This window comes from Panthera onca, chromosome A2 (genome assembly GCF_046562875.1).
Source record: "Panthera onca isolate mPanOnc1 chromosome A2, mPanOnc1 haplotype 2, whole genome shotgun sequence".
Lineage (NCBI taxonomy): Eukaryota > Metazoa > Chordata > Mammalia > Carnivora > Felidae > Panthera > Panthera onca.
Genome location: NC_138340.1, coordinates 1,506,290 through 1,521,418, shown reverse-complemented (window position 1 = coordinate 1,521,418; position 15,129 = coordinate 1,506,290). Strand labels below are relative to the sequence as shown.

At 62.2% G+C, this 15,129-nt stretch overlaps 2 protein-coding genes across 7 annotated transcripts; one reads left to right on the top strand and one right to left on the bottom strand.

Moving 5' to 3' along the window:
* The first annotated feature begins 403 nt into the window (after window positions 1-403).
* PEAK3 (PEAK family member 3) lies at window positions 404-5,615 on the top strand. 6 transcript variants are annotated; one of them, XM_060629766.3, is made up of 4 exons: window positions 404-475; window positions 1,242-1,598; window positions 2,087-2,628; window positions 3,918-5,615. In XM_060629766.3, exons 2-4 carry the CDS (start codon window positions 1,277-1,279, stop codon window positions 4,698-4,700), a joined length of 1,647 nt encoding a protein of 548 aa, XP_060485749.3. In that variant the 5' UTR covers window positions 404-475; window positions 1,242-1,276; the 3' UTR covers window positions 4,701-5,615. The 6 variants fall into 6 exon arrangements, with proteins under 6 accessions (XP_060485749.3, XP_060485752.2, XP_060485751.2 ...); XM_060629769.3 differs by having other exon boundaries at window positions 407-475; window positions 1,516-1,598; XM_060629768.3 differs by lacking the exon at window positions 404-475 and adding an exon at window positions 541-1,001 and having other exon boundaries at window positions 1,516-1,598.
* A 1,618-nt stretch (window positions 5,616-7,233) lies between these two features.
* On the bottom strand, window positions 7,234-9,699 carry OAZ1 (ornithine decarboxylase antizyme 1). The gene is given in 6 exon segments (XM_078443667.2): window positions 7,234-7,650; window positions 7,794-7,879; window positions 8,007-8,179; window positions 8,405-8,491; window positions 8,493-8,559; window positions 9,458-9,699. Coding segments are annotated over 6 exon segments (693 nt in total). The 5' UTR covers window positions 9,604-9,699; the 3' UTR covers window positions 7,234-7,516.
* Between the last annotated feature and the right edge of the window lie 5,430 nt (window positions 9,700-15,129).

Genomic DNA, 15,129 nt, shown 5'->3' with positions numbered 1-15,129 from the left:
CTGGAGCCCGCACCCCGCCTCCCGCCGCCGGTTCCGAAGCCCACCCAAATCGCTGCTGGGTGTGGCAGGGGACCCGCGAGGAAGGGGTTCACGGAGCGGCTTCATCTGCTTCCGGTGGGGAGTGAGATGATTCCGGTTTTCAAAAGTTTTTAAAAATATTTGCTTACATTTGAGGCAGAGAGAGACAGAGCACCAGTGGGGGAGGGGCAGAGAGAGGGGGAGACCCGGAATCGGAATCAGGCGCCAGGCTCCGAGCGGTCAGCACAGAGCCCGACGTGGGGCTCGAACCCATGAACCGCGAGATCACGACCTGAGCCGAAGTCGGACGCTTCACCTCCTGGGCCACCCAGACGCCCCTTCGTTTTTGAAAGAAGAGTCCAGCTGGTGTGACTGTCGTGAGGCAGCACAAGGGAACTGCTCTCCTTTATTCCCCGGAACAGAGAGGGGTGGCGATTTGCCCAACGTCACACAGCGGGTCAGAGCAGAGCCGGGTTCCGTGGAGCTGGGACGGGTGGGGGGCTGGTGCGCTGGGGGCTTCTCAGACGCCCTGCACGAGGGACGGTGAAAGCAGAGAGAGAGGACAGAGCCACCCCGGTGGCGGTGGTGTTTCCCGCTGCCCCAGCGCTGCCGGGGCTCTCTGCCCTCCCGAAGACGGGGAGCCTAACTTGTCTGGCCGCCGGCCCCCTGGGGTGACCCCTTGGACCTTGCCCATGTCACCCCCCGCTGCTCGCAGCCCTGGGGCCCCCCCTTCCTGGCCCAGGCGGCGCCCTCTGCCTGGAATGCCCTCCCCACCTTTGAGGGAGGTGTCCTGGGAGGGCGGGCGGGGAGCCAGGCTGGGGAAGTGGCACAGAGGCCCCCACACCGGCCTGTGGTCTGACAGTTGCACGGCACTTCCGGACCACAGCGGCCGCAGGCACACTGTCCTGGCAGGCCGGGGTGGCAGCTGCCCGGAGTCTGTCCCCAAGGCCCACCCCCTGCCCCTGGTCACTCCAGTTCTGCAGGTAGGGGCTCCTGGAGGGGTGCTCGGCAGGGAGGGGGCAGATGCTGTACCTTGCAGAGGTTGGGGTGACCAGGAATCTGGGGCGGGGGGGGGAGCCACTGCCCACTGCCTGGCTCGAGGGGGCTAGAGGAGCTGAGCTCTGGGACGGAAGCCCGAGCGGGTCCCTGGCTACTGTCCCACCCCCCCCCCCCACCAATGGCCCGCATTCGAAGCTGGACATTCTATTCTGTCCATGTCACAGAGGCACAGGGTCCTTCCCCCTGCCCTGAAAAGTTGATGGGTGACATTCCTGCCTGCCCCATGAGGACAGGAGTCCAGAGAGGGCAACAAACCCTCCCAGAGAGAGCCACACAGCGGGTCAAGGCCAGGCAAGAAGACCCAGACCGCCCCTCTTGCCTGGGTCCCTGCACCCCCACCAACGCCATGGAGCCCTCCTGGCTCCCGCATGGGCCCGCCCGCGCACGCCCCCTGGAGTCCTCCTCCCGCCCACGCACGCCCCCAACTCTGACCTTCAGCATGAGCAGCCCCCCGACGCTCACAGAGACCCCCGCACCTGACGCCCCCACCTGGCCGACTCAGCCTACCTACGGCAACCTCGGTGAGCCACCCTGGGGCCCTGGCTGGGGGACACGGGCTGGCAGGGGCGGGTGGCTGAGCTGAAGGGCTGAGTCTCTCGTCACCCTCGAGGGAGCCCCCTGCCCGATGGCGGCTGAGCTCACTTAGAGTGGTTGTTTCCACATCTTTCATAAAACTTTGTTAAGAAAAGGCCGGGATCATCAGCTTGTAAAAATGAGGAAGCTGGAATTCACGGGGTTGGGGGGGGACGGGGGGGTCATCTGGCCAGAGCCATGCAGCAAAGGGGACCACCTGCCGTGGGCTGGACACTTCTCGACCACTGGTCTGTCACTCACTCCTCTGGGCCTCGGTTTCCTCCTTTGTAAACGGGGGGTGGTGTTCGTACCCCCACGGGGCACCGGGCAGCTGGATGTTGTTGAGGCAGTCGAGGCTGAGGGGTGGAGCCAGGTTCGCGAGGCCCCAGACTCTGCGAGGCCTCACCCCCTCCCCGCTCCCCCTCCCTCCCCCCAGGTGAGGTCCGCGCCCACCTGCTGCCCTCCAAGGCCTGCCGGCCCCCCCGGAAATCTGGGCCCCCCTCGGCTGACCCGCAGCCCCTGCCCCCACCCCTGCCCAAGAAGACCCTGTCCAGGACCCAGTCTCTGCCCAGCCACAGGGCCCCCAGCCGCAGCCCCGCTCCGGAAAGGCAGCCCCGGAGGCCCTTTCTGGGGTCCCACAGTGTGGACGAGCGCCAGGCGGATGACGGCCAAGCTCGGCCAGCCTGTCCCCTTGCAGAGCCGCCCTTCAGCTCCCTCGACACTTCACTGGGCCTCTCCTGGCACGACCTGAATTGCCCTGAGGACACGCGCGCCGTCCTGGAGGCCCGGCAGCTGGAGGGTCTCCGCACGGTGCACTCCCGGCTCGAGGCCCGGCTCCTGGGGGGCCACCCGGGCCCCTGCCACCCCGGCCACAGCTTCCGCCTCCTGGACAGCTCGCCCTACGTGGAGAGCGGGGACGCCCTCTACTACCGCATGGTGCGGGTGGGCGACGAGTCGTGGCACCTCCTGGCGGCCAAGGTGAGCCCTGCCCCCACCCCACCTCCTCCGAAGTTTCCAGTTTTCCATCTTAGGCACAACCCAGGACACGCACGGCGGGGGCTCAGCTGCCTAGTTTGCAGCGAGCATGGCCTAACACAGCCCTCAGCGCCACGTTTCTCAAGCGTGGGGCCACTGACATGCAAATGGCTGGGGGTCTTGTCTGCCGCCCCCCCCCCCATGCCCCTCAGGAGCCTAGGAATCTGCATTGTAACCAGTCTCGGACGAACCCTGCCGCTAGAAAGCCGCTGCGTTCACCGCACTGAATAATCCTCGTCAGGAGCTGCCCAAACGTATGGGGCGTTTCCTTTGTGCCTTGAGCGTTTGCGGGGAGTCCCGGACTCCCGGGTGATGCGAGTATCACCACATTTGTCCTAAGGGCTCTTCTGTCTTTTATGCGCCACTCAGGAAAAAAAAAAAACCAACAAGATTCCTGTTAAACCACACCACCAGGGAACCTCACCCATTTGACAAAACGTGCTAGTGCAGGCCCGTAATTTTTACAGACTGGAGCGTCGTGGGGAGAAGGTTCTCGCTGGCTGTGTGTTCAGTTGACGGTTGGATCCTGGATCCACAAACAAACACAAAAACCCTCCCCTGGCGATTCGAATCTCATTCCCAGAGCTGACGCTCTCCTGACCTGCTAGAAAGAGCCGTGTGCTGGCCGGTCCTGCAGCCACCGGCCACGTAGGACTTATGAGCACTTGAAACGGGGCTGGTCCGGCCCGGGATGTGCTCTGAGGGCCAACCATACACCAGATCTCCAAGGCTTAGTATCTAAAAATTACTGTCATGTAAAACCCCTCGTTCATAGATTCGATGTTGATGACCGGCCTGTGGTAACATCTTGGATATATCCGGTCAAATAAAAACTACTGTGAACATTACGTTCACGTCTCTTATCGCTTTTTAAAAATGAGGCTTCTGGAAAGTTTTAATTATACCGTGGCCGCAGTTGCGTTTCTACTGCAGGCCCAGCCCTGGCGCCTTCGCCGCCCCTGCCCCTGCCCCTGCCCCTGCCCGGAGCGATAAGAACCCGCGCCTTTGGCAGGCCGCACAGTCTGACCCCTAAACACCACCCTCCTTAGCGTAGCTCTCCCTAAAATCACGTGGGCCACGAACATCCCAATTCACATTGAACCTGCTTCCTCCGGAGGCGAGGCAACCCACCTCCGCCACCGGAAACCGCAGCGGGGGCGGGGCGGGCAGGTGGAGGCGCTCGTCCGGGGTCTCGGCGGTCAGGCCCTGACGGCCCGCCTTTGCCCCCGCAGGTGTCCAAGTCGGGAGCGGAGGAGCCTCGCCCGTGGGGCCTGGAGCTGCAGGCCTCACTGCCCCCACACTTCAACCTCCAGGGGCTGTGCGGCCTGGTGCCCGAGGGCGCACTGCCCGGGGTGCCCTGGACGGGCCCCGTGGTGCTGGCGGCCGAGGTGCCGGAGCGCACGCTGACCCAGTGGCTGGCAGAGGTGGGCACGCGGCGGCGGCCGGCGGAGTTGGCCTGGGCGGCGGCCCTGCTCCTGCTGCAGCTGAGCGCGGCCCTGGAGCAGCTGGAGGCGCGCGGCGCGGCCCTGGCGGAGCTGCGGCCGGAGAACCTGCTGCTGGCGGCGCCCCGGGGCTGTGCGGCCGCCGGGCCCCCGCGCCTGCTGCTGGCCGACTTCGGCCGCGTCCACCCACAGCCGCCGGGAGCCCCGGGCGCCCACGCGCCGCAGCTGGGCCGCCTGCTCCCCACGCTCCTCGGCCTCGCCGCGCCCTCAGCCACGCCCTTGGCCGACGGCCTGGAGACTCTGGCGGCCCGGCTGGCCCGCTCCCGGCCCTCGGCGGCCCAGACGCGCGGCGCGCTGCGGGCGCTGCTCTGGGGGCCCGGGCCCGAGCTGCACCGCCAGGGGGCGCTGCTGGGGCCCTGGCTGCAGGTGCGCCGCGCGCTGCTGGTCCTGCACCTGGCCGAGCGGGCCTCGGGTGGGGAACTGCCCGGCCTGGAGGACTGGCTGTGCTGTGAGTACCTGGCCGAGGCCACCGAGGCCTCGCTGAGCCACGCCCTGGCACTGCTGTGGGACTGACGCCTCCAAGGGCCGCGTGCCTGTCTGTTGGGGGGGGGGGGGGCAGGCACACAGGGGACCTGGGCCAGAAGGCCAGCCGACAGTGAGGGAATGTGGACGCCTCTTCTGGGGAGCCTGCCCCCTGCCGTGCTGGGGACTTAGGCCCAAGTCGTCCCCAGGAAGGCAGGGGGCTAATGGCCAGCGCCTCCCGAAGCTTCCTGATGCTCGACGGCCCAGCCCTCCCCCAGCTGTGAACACTCCCTATCAACCGTCTCCGTGAGAGGGTGGGACCCCTCCGCCCACCTCCCGGCAGAGGCGAGGAGGATGCCCTTCTAGTGCTGGAGTCTGATGGTCACTGTCTTCATGAGAAGGTGGCCACGGTCCCTCCGATGCCGGTAGCAGAGGCATCTCTGGCCCTGGAGCACCCCCTTGTGCTGAGGACGGCCAGTGATCCTGAGTGTGAACGTCCTTGTCAAGAATGGCTTAAAAAAAAAAAAAGAATGGCTTGGGGTCTCCGGGGGGAGGGAAAGCTCCCCAGAACCTGAGACACCAGCCCACCCGGCAGAGCCCACCCCAGAGGAGTCTGAACTCACCTGCCCCAATGCCACCCCGCCAGTCTCTGCACCCGCCGTGGCCCCCTCCCTGGTGCTCCGTGAAATTAAATTTTGTCCAGCCACCAAGCCTTTCCATGGGCTGTTCCCTCTGCCAGACCGTCCAAATCTCACCTGCTCCAAACAAAGTTGCCCCTCCTGGGCCCACCTTCGCCCCTCACTCTGCTCCCACCTCCTCCCAGAGCACCTGTCGCCACTGGGAAGTATTTATGTCCTTATCTGTCACCTAAGAACTTCACCCATCAGGCTGGGAGCGCCTTGAGGGCAGAAAGCCAGGCTTAACACACAGTAGGTGGGTTTTTTTTAATTTTTTTTAACGTTTATTTATTTTTGAGACAGAGAGCGAGCATGAACGGGGGAGGGTCAGAGAGAGGGAGACACAGAATCTGAAACAGGCTCCAGGCTCTGAGCGGTCAGCACAGAGTCCGACGCGGGGCTCGAACTCATGGACCGCGAGATCGTGACCTGAGCCAAAGTCGGACGCTTAACCGACTGAGCCCCCCAGGCGCCCCCAACAGTAGGTGTTTAATTAATAGCATAGGATGATGCAATCAACTGGCAAGAAGACTCATCAGGGAACCTAAGGAAAAGAACAGAGTATCTCTGAAAAATGAACACAGAAGCCCCGAGGGGTGCCACTGCCCTTGCCTGGGGACTCCAGTCATGCCCCTCACTTCCCTTCCCCCATCACAGCTAATCCCCAGGTATGACCAGGGTCTTCTCCTGCTCAAACATCTCCCATGGCTCCCTAATACCCTCAGAATACAGTGGGGCTCCTTCCAACATTCCACAAGCTCTCTTTGGCCAACCCCTCCTGCCACATTGCCTATCCTCGGAGCTTTCTGGCCACCAGACCTTGCCCAAATTGTTTCCTCCCCTGGATCATTCTCCCCTCAAGGCCTGTGCTTGACTCCTACTCATCCTTCATTCAGCACCTCAGCTCGAGCCCCTTGTCCACACTCGCACTCCCCGCACTGGAGTGTTGTCCAGCTTTGTCCCTTCACGCCTCTGAAGACCGGCTGCACCCTCAGGTAGCTGAACATCCCTCTCCAGCCCCAGAGACACTCCAATCCCTCCGAGTACCTTTCCTGCTCCCCTTTTCCAGCCTGTCTCCCAGCCAAGGCCTGGATGTGAATCCCTGGGCCATGCTCCCAGACGCAGCCAGCAGGTGGCACTGCGGTCCCGCCGATCTAATGCCTCAGGGCCCCTCCCCCTAGCCCGCCTACTGCTGGCCCCTCCGGCTTCCCCACCTTTGCCCCCCACCCCCACCTGCCAGGACCCAGCAGGCCGCAGTCCCACCCCAGCACAGCACAGCACAGCACGCAGGGCCCTCTCCAAGGGGTGCAGGTGCACTCGGGGTCCGCACCGGTGCTAAGGTGGGGCCACGTCCCAGACACTCCCCAACACCTTAGCCTGGACAGTCCCCTGGGGGCGGACCTGGGAGCCCTGGCCACGCCCCAAGCCACCAGAAGCAGCCCAGCCTCAGGCAGAGGGGAAACTTCAGGGCCAGGCAGCACCCCAGCAAAGGGCACTAGCTAAGGTTCAAGGGTGGGGCTGCTGGGAAGGACCGAGAAAGCGTGGGGTTCAGAGATGGCCCAAGCAAGGCCTGGGAAGGGCCTCCCAGCCCACAGGAACCCGGCCACAGCCCGGAAGGCGAGGCCTCAGCCTTGGCTTCTCCCCCCCAACCCCCGGAACGAGGGTCACTCAGCTCAGGACACACTACGCCCGCCGCCTCAAGTCGCGGGCGGTGGGGACAGTGGCCGGCTGAACACCACTGAGCCAACACGGGTCTTGCAGGTGTCATCACTTTTATTCAGGTTTTCGAGCACTGGAAGAGCAGTAACACCTATCTTCTCAAGATCAGAGACCGAAGATTTCCAAAAGCCTTCAAATAAACTCCTTCTCCAAGTACAGGGACAATTGGAATCATCTTAAACCAGCAATAAAAAAGTAAAATATAAACTTTTATTTAGAATTAAAGCAAATACTTCAGTATCACAAACACAATATTAAACTTCAGGAAATATACTGCTAATTTGGAGTGAGCATTTATTTGCACAATCACAACATGCGGACACACCCAGCAGAGGCGAGCACCCTGCCGCCTGCGCCCTCGGCGAAGCAGTCGGTCACGCCGGCCACGCAAAGCAAAACACGCAAAGGGACCGCAGCAGAGGCTCCGAGGGCTCCCGCCGCAGAGCGCCGGGGTGGCGGGCGGTGCTGCCACTACTCCTCCTCCCCCGAAGACTCTCTCTCAAACGTGTAGGCCATGAAGCAAGCGTCGGGTCTCTTGGGGACAAGGGGATGCCCCGGTCTCACAATCTCAAAGCCCAAAAAGCTGAAGGTCCGGAGCAAGGCAGCTGCAGGGGAGACACCGTCAGAGACACCGCCGCCCTGGGGCCGCGCGCCCATCACCGGAGGCCCGGAGGCTCCGGTGCTTGGGGGCGACGACACCCTCTCCCATCACCTCTGCAGACCCGGTCACCCCCGGGACGGCCCCCACCTCTGTCATCGCGGTTCTTGTGGAAGCAAATGAAAACGTGGTCGGCGTGGAGCTGCTCCTCCGCGAACTCCAGAAGAACTGCGAAGCTGAAGGGCGGGTGTGAGCGCCTCCTCGCCCCCGAGGGGGCCCAGGCCCGCTGGCCACGCCCCCGCCCCTCCCCCCCCCCACGGGGGGGGGGGGGGGGGACAGCCCCAGGCAGCCCGGGGCCCCTACCTGTCTTTGCTCCCCTCGGGCAGGGCCCCGCCTGGGATCTCGATGTACAGGCAGCCGCCACTCAGCACCGCTCTCCAGTCGACGTGCTTGGAGCCCGTGAGCCTGGTCTGGACGTTCAGGACCCTCGTCTTGTTGTTAGACGTTAGTTCCTCTGTTACATTCAGCCGATTATCCTGCCGGGGCGCCCCAAGTCCGCACCTTGTATCCGCGCAGCAGCCAACCCGGGGAAGGCCCCCCAGCGACCTGCCCCCCCCCCCCACCCCCGGGGCGCGCGGACATCTGGACGCGGTTGGGGGAAGGGGGAAGTGGCTCGGGGACCTTGGCTCCCAGGAGGCTCCGCGCGGGGAAGCAGGTGCGCCCCCCCCCCCCCCCCCCCCGGGCGGCGCGAGCATACTCACGGAGTAAAATAAATTAGCTGAAAGATTGTGATCCCTCTGACTATTCCCTCGCCCACCTGGGATCTTCAGGGGTGGGTGAGGGACATCAGGAGCACCACCGAGGCCCCGGACCCAGGTTACTACAGCAGTTAGGAGCGGTGACGGAGGCCCTGGAACTGCAGCCGACGGCGCCGGTGAGCCGGGCCGTGTTTACACCGGCGCCACTTCCGCTGTCAGGGCGGCGCCGGCACAGCGACCCCGCCGCCGCCCGGCTCCCGTCCTCCACCCCCCCCCCCGCCCCCCCAGGGCCTCAGACCCGGACTCGGCCTCCGCCGCCACTTCCCGTTTCTTCCCCAACCCGCTCCACTTCCCCTTCTCCCTTCGTCGTCGGCCGGCCCCGCCGGGCTCGTGGGGTCCGGGCGGCACCCCGGTCGGCCGGGCGGGCGCGCGGCCAGCGGGGCGCCCCCCCCCCCCCCACCGGCCCCAGGGTTGCGTCATCTCGCCGCCGCGGCCCTCAGCCCCGAGGGAGATTTTCACAATCGGCGCAGCCCGAGCGCCAGCAGCCATTTGCTGCGCGGCGTAAACAGGCTCCGTAGTCGCCTCCATCTTGCGCGGCTCCCATCCGGGGTCCCCCGAACCGCGGCCGTCTACGTGGCGGGGTCCCGGGGGTGGGGGTGTCTCGAGGGCAGCCGCGCGGCGGGGAATGGGGGGGGGGCGGTCCCGCGGTCAAAGACAGCCAGCCGCGCCCGCACAGCACGCACTCGCGCGGGCCTGACTCGGCCTCGGGCCAGCCCGCCCCCGACCCGCCCCCCCCCCGACCCCTAACACCGCGCCCGCCCCCCAGATCAGCGCACAGCGCCCCGCGTCCGAGGGACTCTCGCGCCCCCCAAATCCGATCGCCGCCGGGCCCCGGGGACCCCTAGGGGCCGCCGGGAGTAGGGTGGGGGGGGGAGGACAGTGGGCACCCGCCCCGCCCCCGCCGCGATTATGGCCTCGACAAAGGGGCGGACCTCGGGCTCCCCGGACTTCCGCGGCCGCGCTTCTGGAAGCTTCGGGCGGGGGCGGGGCGCTCACCTCTCGCTGCTGCGGCCGCCGCGGCTGTGCAGGCTGAGGAGCGGCATGGTGCGGCTGGCGTGGACGGTGGCGCTGGGTTTATCCCCCTCCTTCTCTCTGGCGAAGCAGTGGCTGTTGAGGATCCGCTGCAGGGAGGATTTCACCATCCGGCCGCTGGGGTCCGAAACCAGAAAACCTCCGCTGCGCTTCTCCGCGCCGCCGCCGATGCTCGCCGTTCGCAAAATGGCGCCGCCGCCGCCGCCCGCCTTTATAGGCGCTGTGTCCAGGCCACGCCCCCTCGCCGTCTGGAGCGCGGCCGCGCGAGGGGGCGGGGCCACGGGGGCCCCCGGAAACGCAGGCGTGCCCGCCCCTCTCGGCGTCTGATTGGCGGGAGGCCGGGGTTGGGGCGGGGCCGCCTTGGGCCCTGCCCCCCGCTCCTGAGGACGCCCTGCGGGCTCTCGGGGGGCGGGGCGCCGTGGCCCCGAGAACGCATTGCGCGTCCCCCCCGCCCGCGTCAGCTGGGCCTGGGGGCGGGGCACCTCGCTCAGTGCGACTTCGGGAGGCGGGAGGCTGCGTCTCCGCCCTGGTTCCCCGTTCCTCGTCCCTTCCCTCAGCGGGGCCCCCTCCCCCGGCCGGCACGGGGCGACGACAGAGGCCCCCGGTATTTGCGGGAGGGGTCCCAGAGCCACTCCCCCCGGGCAGGATTACCTGCAGGAATCACCCCGAAAGGATCGGGCCTAACGAGGGTTATCTGCCTTCGTGTTTCACGTTTTAAGACGGCTGCAATTAGAAAGCGAAGCTTCAGGGTTAGAGACGCATTTGGCGGACTCCGAAGGAGGCTTACCCTCGGGAGCTCCGATGCGGGGCGTCCCCGCGGGGAAACTCATCGTTTGACGCGCGCACCAGACCCGCCGCGGGCAGAAGTGCCACTCCCCGCGCTTAAATGCAGGAGCGCACTCTCTGCGAGCTAACTCTGGGACTTATCAGGGAAAATGCTGATTTTTGCAGGTCCTGCTTTGTTTCATGGTTTTGGGTTTCCGGCACATTTACATAGAGGCTCCGAACGAAGCGTTACCTAGCATTGAAGCAGCTTCTGTTTGTTTTTTGTCTTCACAATTCCTGCCTCTCGTTTTAATTTCATTCTGCTATGTCCATTTGGGTTAGAGCCACAGACTTTTCCCCAAAGGGACCTTGAATGATTGCCAAACCAGCAGGAGCTCACTCTCCAGAGCACGTGCGCTGAACCCCTGTGTGTCTCCGAATTCCCTTCCATGCCCATCGCACTGTTTGTTATACAGTAACTCCCAAGGAAAACAACGTCCAATTTACAGCTTCCCTCCATACATTATCAAGACTCCCTCTAAACTGTAAGAATTGCATGTAGGGGGCCAACCAAAGAATTTTCCTGGGAAAGAATATTTAATCCATGACTTCGTTTAGAGTTGCAGCTCCCAGGGAAAATTAAAAGCAGGTGGATTGCCGATAGTGAACTTTCTAATCGTTTTCCATTGTTATGCAGAGACGCATGCTTTGGTTGTGAGGGCTCCCTCCCACCCACCCTGGGGTGCTGCTTCAATATTCTCACTATTTGTAGGGTTAGTATCTTTGTTCTAACGAAGGTCCTGTTTTCTTGACGCCAGAAGAGCCCCTGAGCTTTAAAATCTTTTTTCTTCCTTTCTTTTTTTTTTTTTTTTTTTTGGTCTCTCGATGGCTCTCCAGTGTTTTGCACTGACGAGTGATTCTGGGCCAAGAGTCCGGAATCCAGACCTGCCACTGGTCACTGGGTCACATGGTGTTTACTCCCCATGCCTGAGGCCAAAAAGTGACAGAGGTCACAGTTGAGCCTCAGCCCCATGGGTGACTGTCTTGTGCCGGGGCAGAGTCTGGGGAATAAGATTCATCCCTCTTCACCCCACAGGGAACCAGCAGGAGCCTCGAGAGGAGAGACCCAACACCCAGGTGGGGAGGCTCCCTTCTTCATCGACAGGTTTTGTGCCCTTGCTGGCCAAAGCACTCTTCTAATTCGGAATCGTTGTGGGTGGAAAGCTGGGGCGGGGGCTCTTAGAAAACAAGTTGCAGCACCTTGCAAAAGAGCAGAGCTTGGAGAGAAAAGGGGGTACGTGTGGGGTGGGGTAGGACAGGCCAGGGAGAGCCAGGGAGAGTAGCCGCAGGGGGCAGGGCATCCTAAGGCCTCCCAGCGCTGTGGCGGGGATATGGGAGCAGTGTCACTCACCCTCTCGGGTCTGGGTCTGGGGGACAGCTCCCTCTGCATGCTGTCAGGGAGGCAGGGGCGCCTGGGATAAGGAACATGTTCCTCAGCCTCACTGATGGTGGTGGGGGAGGGGACCCAGGCCCCCGCCTCCGCCAAGATTGCAAACGCTGAGGCCGGGTCAGAACATCCTCCCAGATCTCATGTGGCACCAAAAGGCTTGCTTGCTGTCAGATCTTGGTCACCGCCCGCGGTATTCAGGGGCTGAGGCAGAAATTGATTCCCACTATGCGCAGTAGGGCCGGTCACGCCTGGGGGTGTCCCAGGCACTGGGGGGGGGGGGAGGGGGTTGAGCATACCCCTGGTCCCCACCACTCGATGCCGGGAACCCCTTCAGTTGTGACAGCCACAGATGTCCCGAGACACCGCCCCGTGTCTCGCAAATGTCACGTTTTCCTTTCTGTCTACTCTGGGAGCACCTGCAAATGTTGTCTGTGAGGGAGGAAACTCCTCTGTAGGAAGAGCACGGTGGAGGAGAGCTCAGGATCAGCACAGGTGCTCAAGGCAGCCCCCCACCCCGGGCTGGGCTTGCTGGGGACCAAGACGGAAATCAGACTGTGGGAGCCTGTGAGAGGCGAGGGACCCCCAGACTGTAGGGTAGGAAAGAGGCATATCAGGGAGGGCCTCGTGGAGGTGGTGAGAGCTGAGCTGCTGGTAAGGACAGCAGAGGATGTGGTGCCCGACGGTGAGCCCAGGCTTCATGTCCCGGTGAGATCAGTGTGGCGAGGTCCGATATCTGGGGGCACCAGGGAATCTGAGGGTCTCACTCTGATTTTTAAAAAGGATGTGTAGAGTATAGTTGGCTGATTCACAACCTCCCCCTCAACATCCGCATCCTAGTTCTGGAATGTGTGAATGTGTCACCTCACCTGGTAAAAGGGGAACAAGTCAAGGCCCCCGAGGCGGGGGTGGCCCTGGGGCCCCGGGGCGGGGGGGGGGGGGGACCAGCCCTGCCCAGGCCTGGGCGTTAGAACTTCTGACCCCAGAGCTGTCAGAGAATCGATGTGTGTGGTTTTAAGCCCTCAGTTGGTGGTGATTTGTCACATTGGCCCCGAGGGACTCCCACTTAGAATGATGTCAAGGTTCAGTACGTGGGTCAGTGACGTGGGGCGTGTGGCCATGTAAATTCCATCCAAACGCACGGATCTCCAGCTCATGCTGCAGCATTTCAATATCCGCAACCGACTTTGCAATAAAAATTCAGGGGGGCGCCTGGGTGGCTCCACTCGGTCGAGTGTCTGACTCTTGATTTCAGCTCAGGTCATGATCTCACGGTTCAAGGGTTCCAGCCCCACGGCTTCACTGACAGTGCACAGCCTGCTTGGGATTCTCTCTCTCCCTCTCTCTCTGCCCCTGCCCCACTCCTTCTCTCTCTCCCTGTCTCTCTGTCTCCCTCTGCCTCCCTCAAAATAAAGAAACCTTAAAAGTAAAATAAAAAGTAAACATAGAAAAAGCTTGGGTCTCCCTTCATCAGGTCCACCTGGCCCTTTCTCCCAACCTCACTCCCAGGAACGAGACAGCAGAAGGGTCTTGGCCCCTTGAGCAGGGAAACGGGAGCTAAGCAGTCACCAGCCATTCTGAACACGTGTCACACAGCCCAGCTGTGCGTCAGGCCCAAGGAAGGCTTCAGACGGCTGCAACCTGGCCACGAATCCACACAGGCGTCTGCGGCCGTGCGATAAAGCACAGGACACCAAACCGTGCTGGTGACATGGTGACAGGCCGGTAAACACGCGGGTTCAAAGAACCAGAGGGGGCGTCGACCAAGAAACGGGTGCGGAGTATCTCACACGGGCCAACTATTTCTTTGTCTCGTTGATATTTTCCGATGCTCTCTTCCTTATTTTACTCTGCGGTGCCCAAGTGTTTTTACAAAGGTTTCATTTTAGAAAGAAAATGATCCACAGGCTGCCACCCGAACGTAACGGTGGCACCGCTCTTTGTCCCTCCCCGTGTGGCCCGCACCTCTGTTTTTACCACGCTTTATCTTTGTTTCTGTAGAATTTCTGTTGCTAAATACAAGAGCAGCGGGTGGGCGTGACTCTTGATCTCGGGGTGTTGAGTTCGAGCCCCACGTTGGACCTAGAGATTACTTAAAAAGAAATAAATGCAGGAGCAGAGGATGTTCACTGAGGAAACGAAATACACACAGGCATGTTTCTTACAGACATTTCTTTATATATATATATTCTTTTTAATTTTTTTAATGTGTATTTATTTTTGAGAGAGAGCGCGCGTGAGCTAGGGGAGGGGCAGAGCGAGGGAGACACAGAATCCGAAACAGGCTCCAGGCTCCGAGCTGTCAGCACAGAGCCCGACGCGGGGCTCGAACCCGCGAACCGTGAGATCATGACCTGAGCCGAAGTCAGACGCTTAACCGACTGAGCCCCCCAGGCGCCCCAAACCATAACATGCTCTTGAGAGAAAAGAAAGCGTAGTTTATTAAACAAGATGTTCAGATCCTCACGGATGATGCTGGTTTTTAAAAAGTGAACACGTAAGTGATGTCACCATGGAGGGTCACGGAAACAGCGAGGAAAGAATCTTCAGATGTTGACAGTGTCTGCGTTGGGACGGGAGTACGCTGGGCTTGCTAAACACTGTCCTCGCCGAGCTCGTCTACGTTTTCTAAATGTTCGGGCTTTGTCGTGTAATAGGAAGAATGCGCTCTGTTTTGGGGGTGCGGGGGGCCGCTGGCCTCAGCTATGCGGGTGGGCACATTTGTCAGCTTTCACGGTGGCTCCTGGGGGGAACTTACTCGCTCAGGGTTTATGCTGCTGGTGACCCACTGCTCCAATCCACCTCCCTTAGGGTCCCGAAGGGGCTCTCGCTTTCCAGCTGCAAACCCCTGGGTCCGGGTCTCAGGATGAGCCTTCGAATATGGAGAAGAGAGCCCAGAGCCCCCCAGAGCAGGGGACCCCTGCTTCTCTGCACGGTCACGTGGGGAGAAGGAAGTTTGGGGATGTATGTGTTTCTTGCAGCTGCCGTAACTAATAACCGCAAAATGAGGGACTAAAAACAACTTCTGGGGGCAGAGTCTGGAACCCAGGCATCCGCAGGGCGCCCTCCCCCTCTCTGCCCTAGAGGTGGGGAGGGAAGGGGGAGGGCCCTTCCTGCAGCTCCTGGTGGCTCGGACATTCCACCGGTGGCCGCGTCCCTCCGTGTCTGCCCCCCCACCCCCCGCGTGTATCTACATCATCTCCTTCGCGCGTGTCTGTTTCCAAAGTCCCTTCTCCTTACAAGAGCCCCATCCTGAGAATGTCACAGACTGGGGGGGTTGTAAACAACAGAGATTTATTTCTCGGTTTCGGAGGCTGGGAGTCCAAGGTCCAGGCGTCGGTAGATTTGGTGTCTGGTGGGGGGGTCCCATTCCTGGTTCGTGGACGGCTGTCTCCTCCCTGTGTCGTCGTGTGGGGAAGGGATG

Excerpts from the sequence above, each read along its gene's own strand:
- PEAK3 (XM_060629764.3), top strand. The coding sequence starts at position 1,196 with ATGGCCCGCATTCGAAGCTGGACATTCTATTCTGTCCATGTCACAGAG. Across the intron at positions 1,599-2,086 it reads GCCTACCTACGGCAACCTCG|GTGAGGTCCGCGCCCACCTG; the intron begins GTGAGCCACCCT and ends CCCTCCCCCCAG. Across the intron at positions 2,629-3,917 it reads GGCACCTCCTGGCGGCCAAG|GTGTCCAAGTCGGGAGCGGA; the intron begins GTGAGCCCTGCC and ends TTGCCCCCGCAG.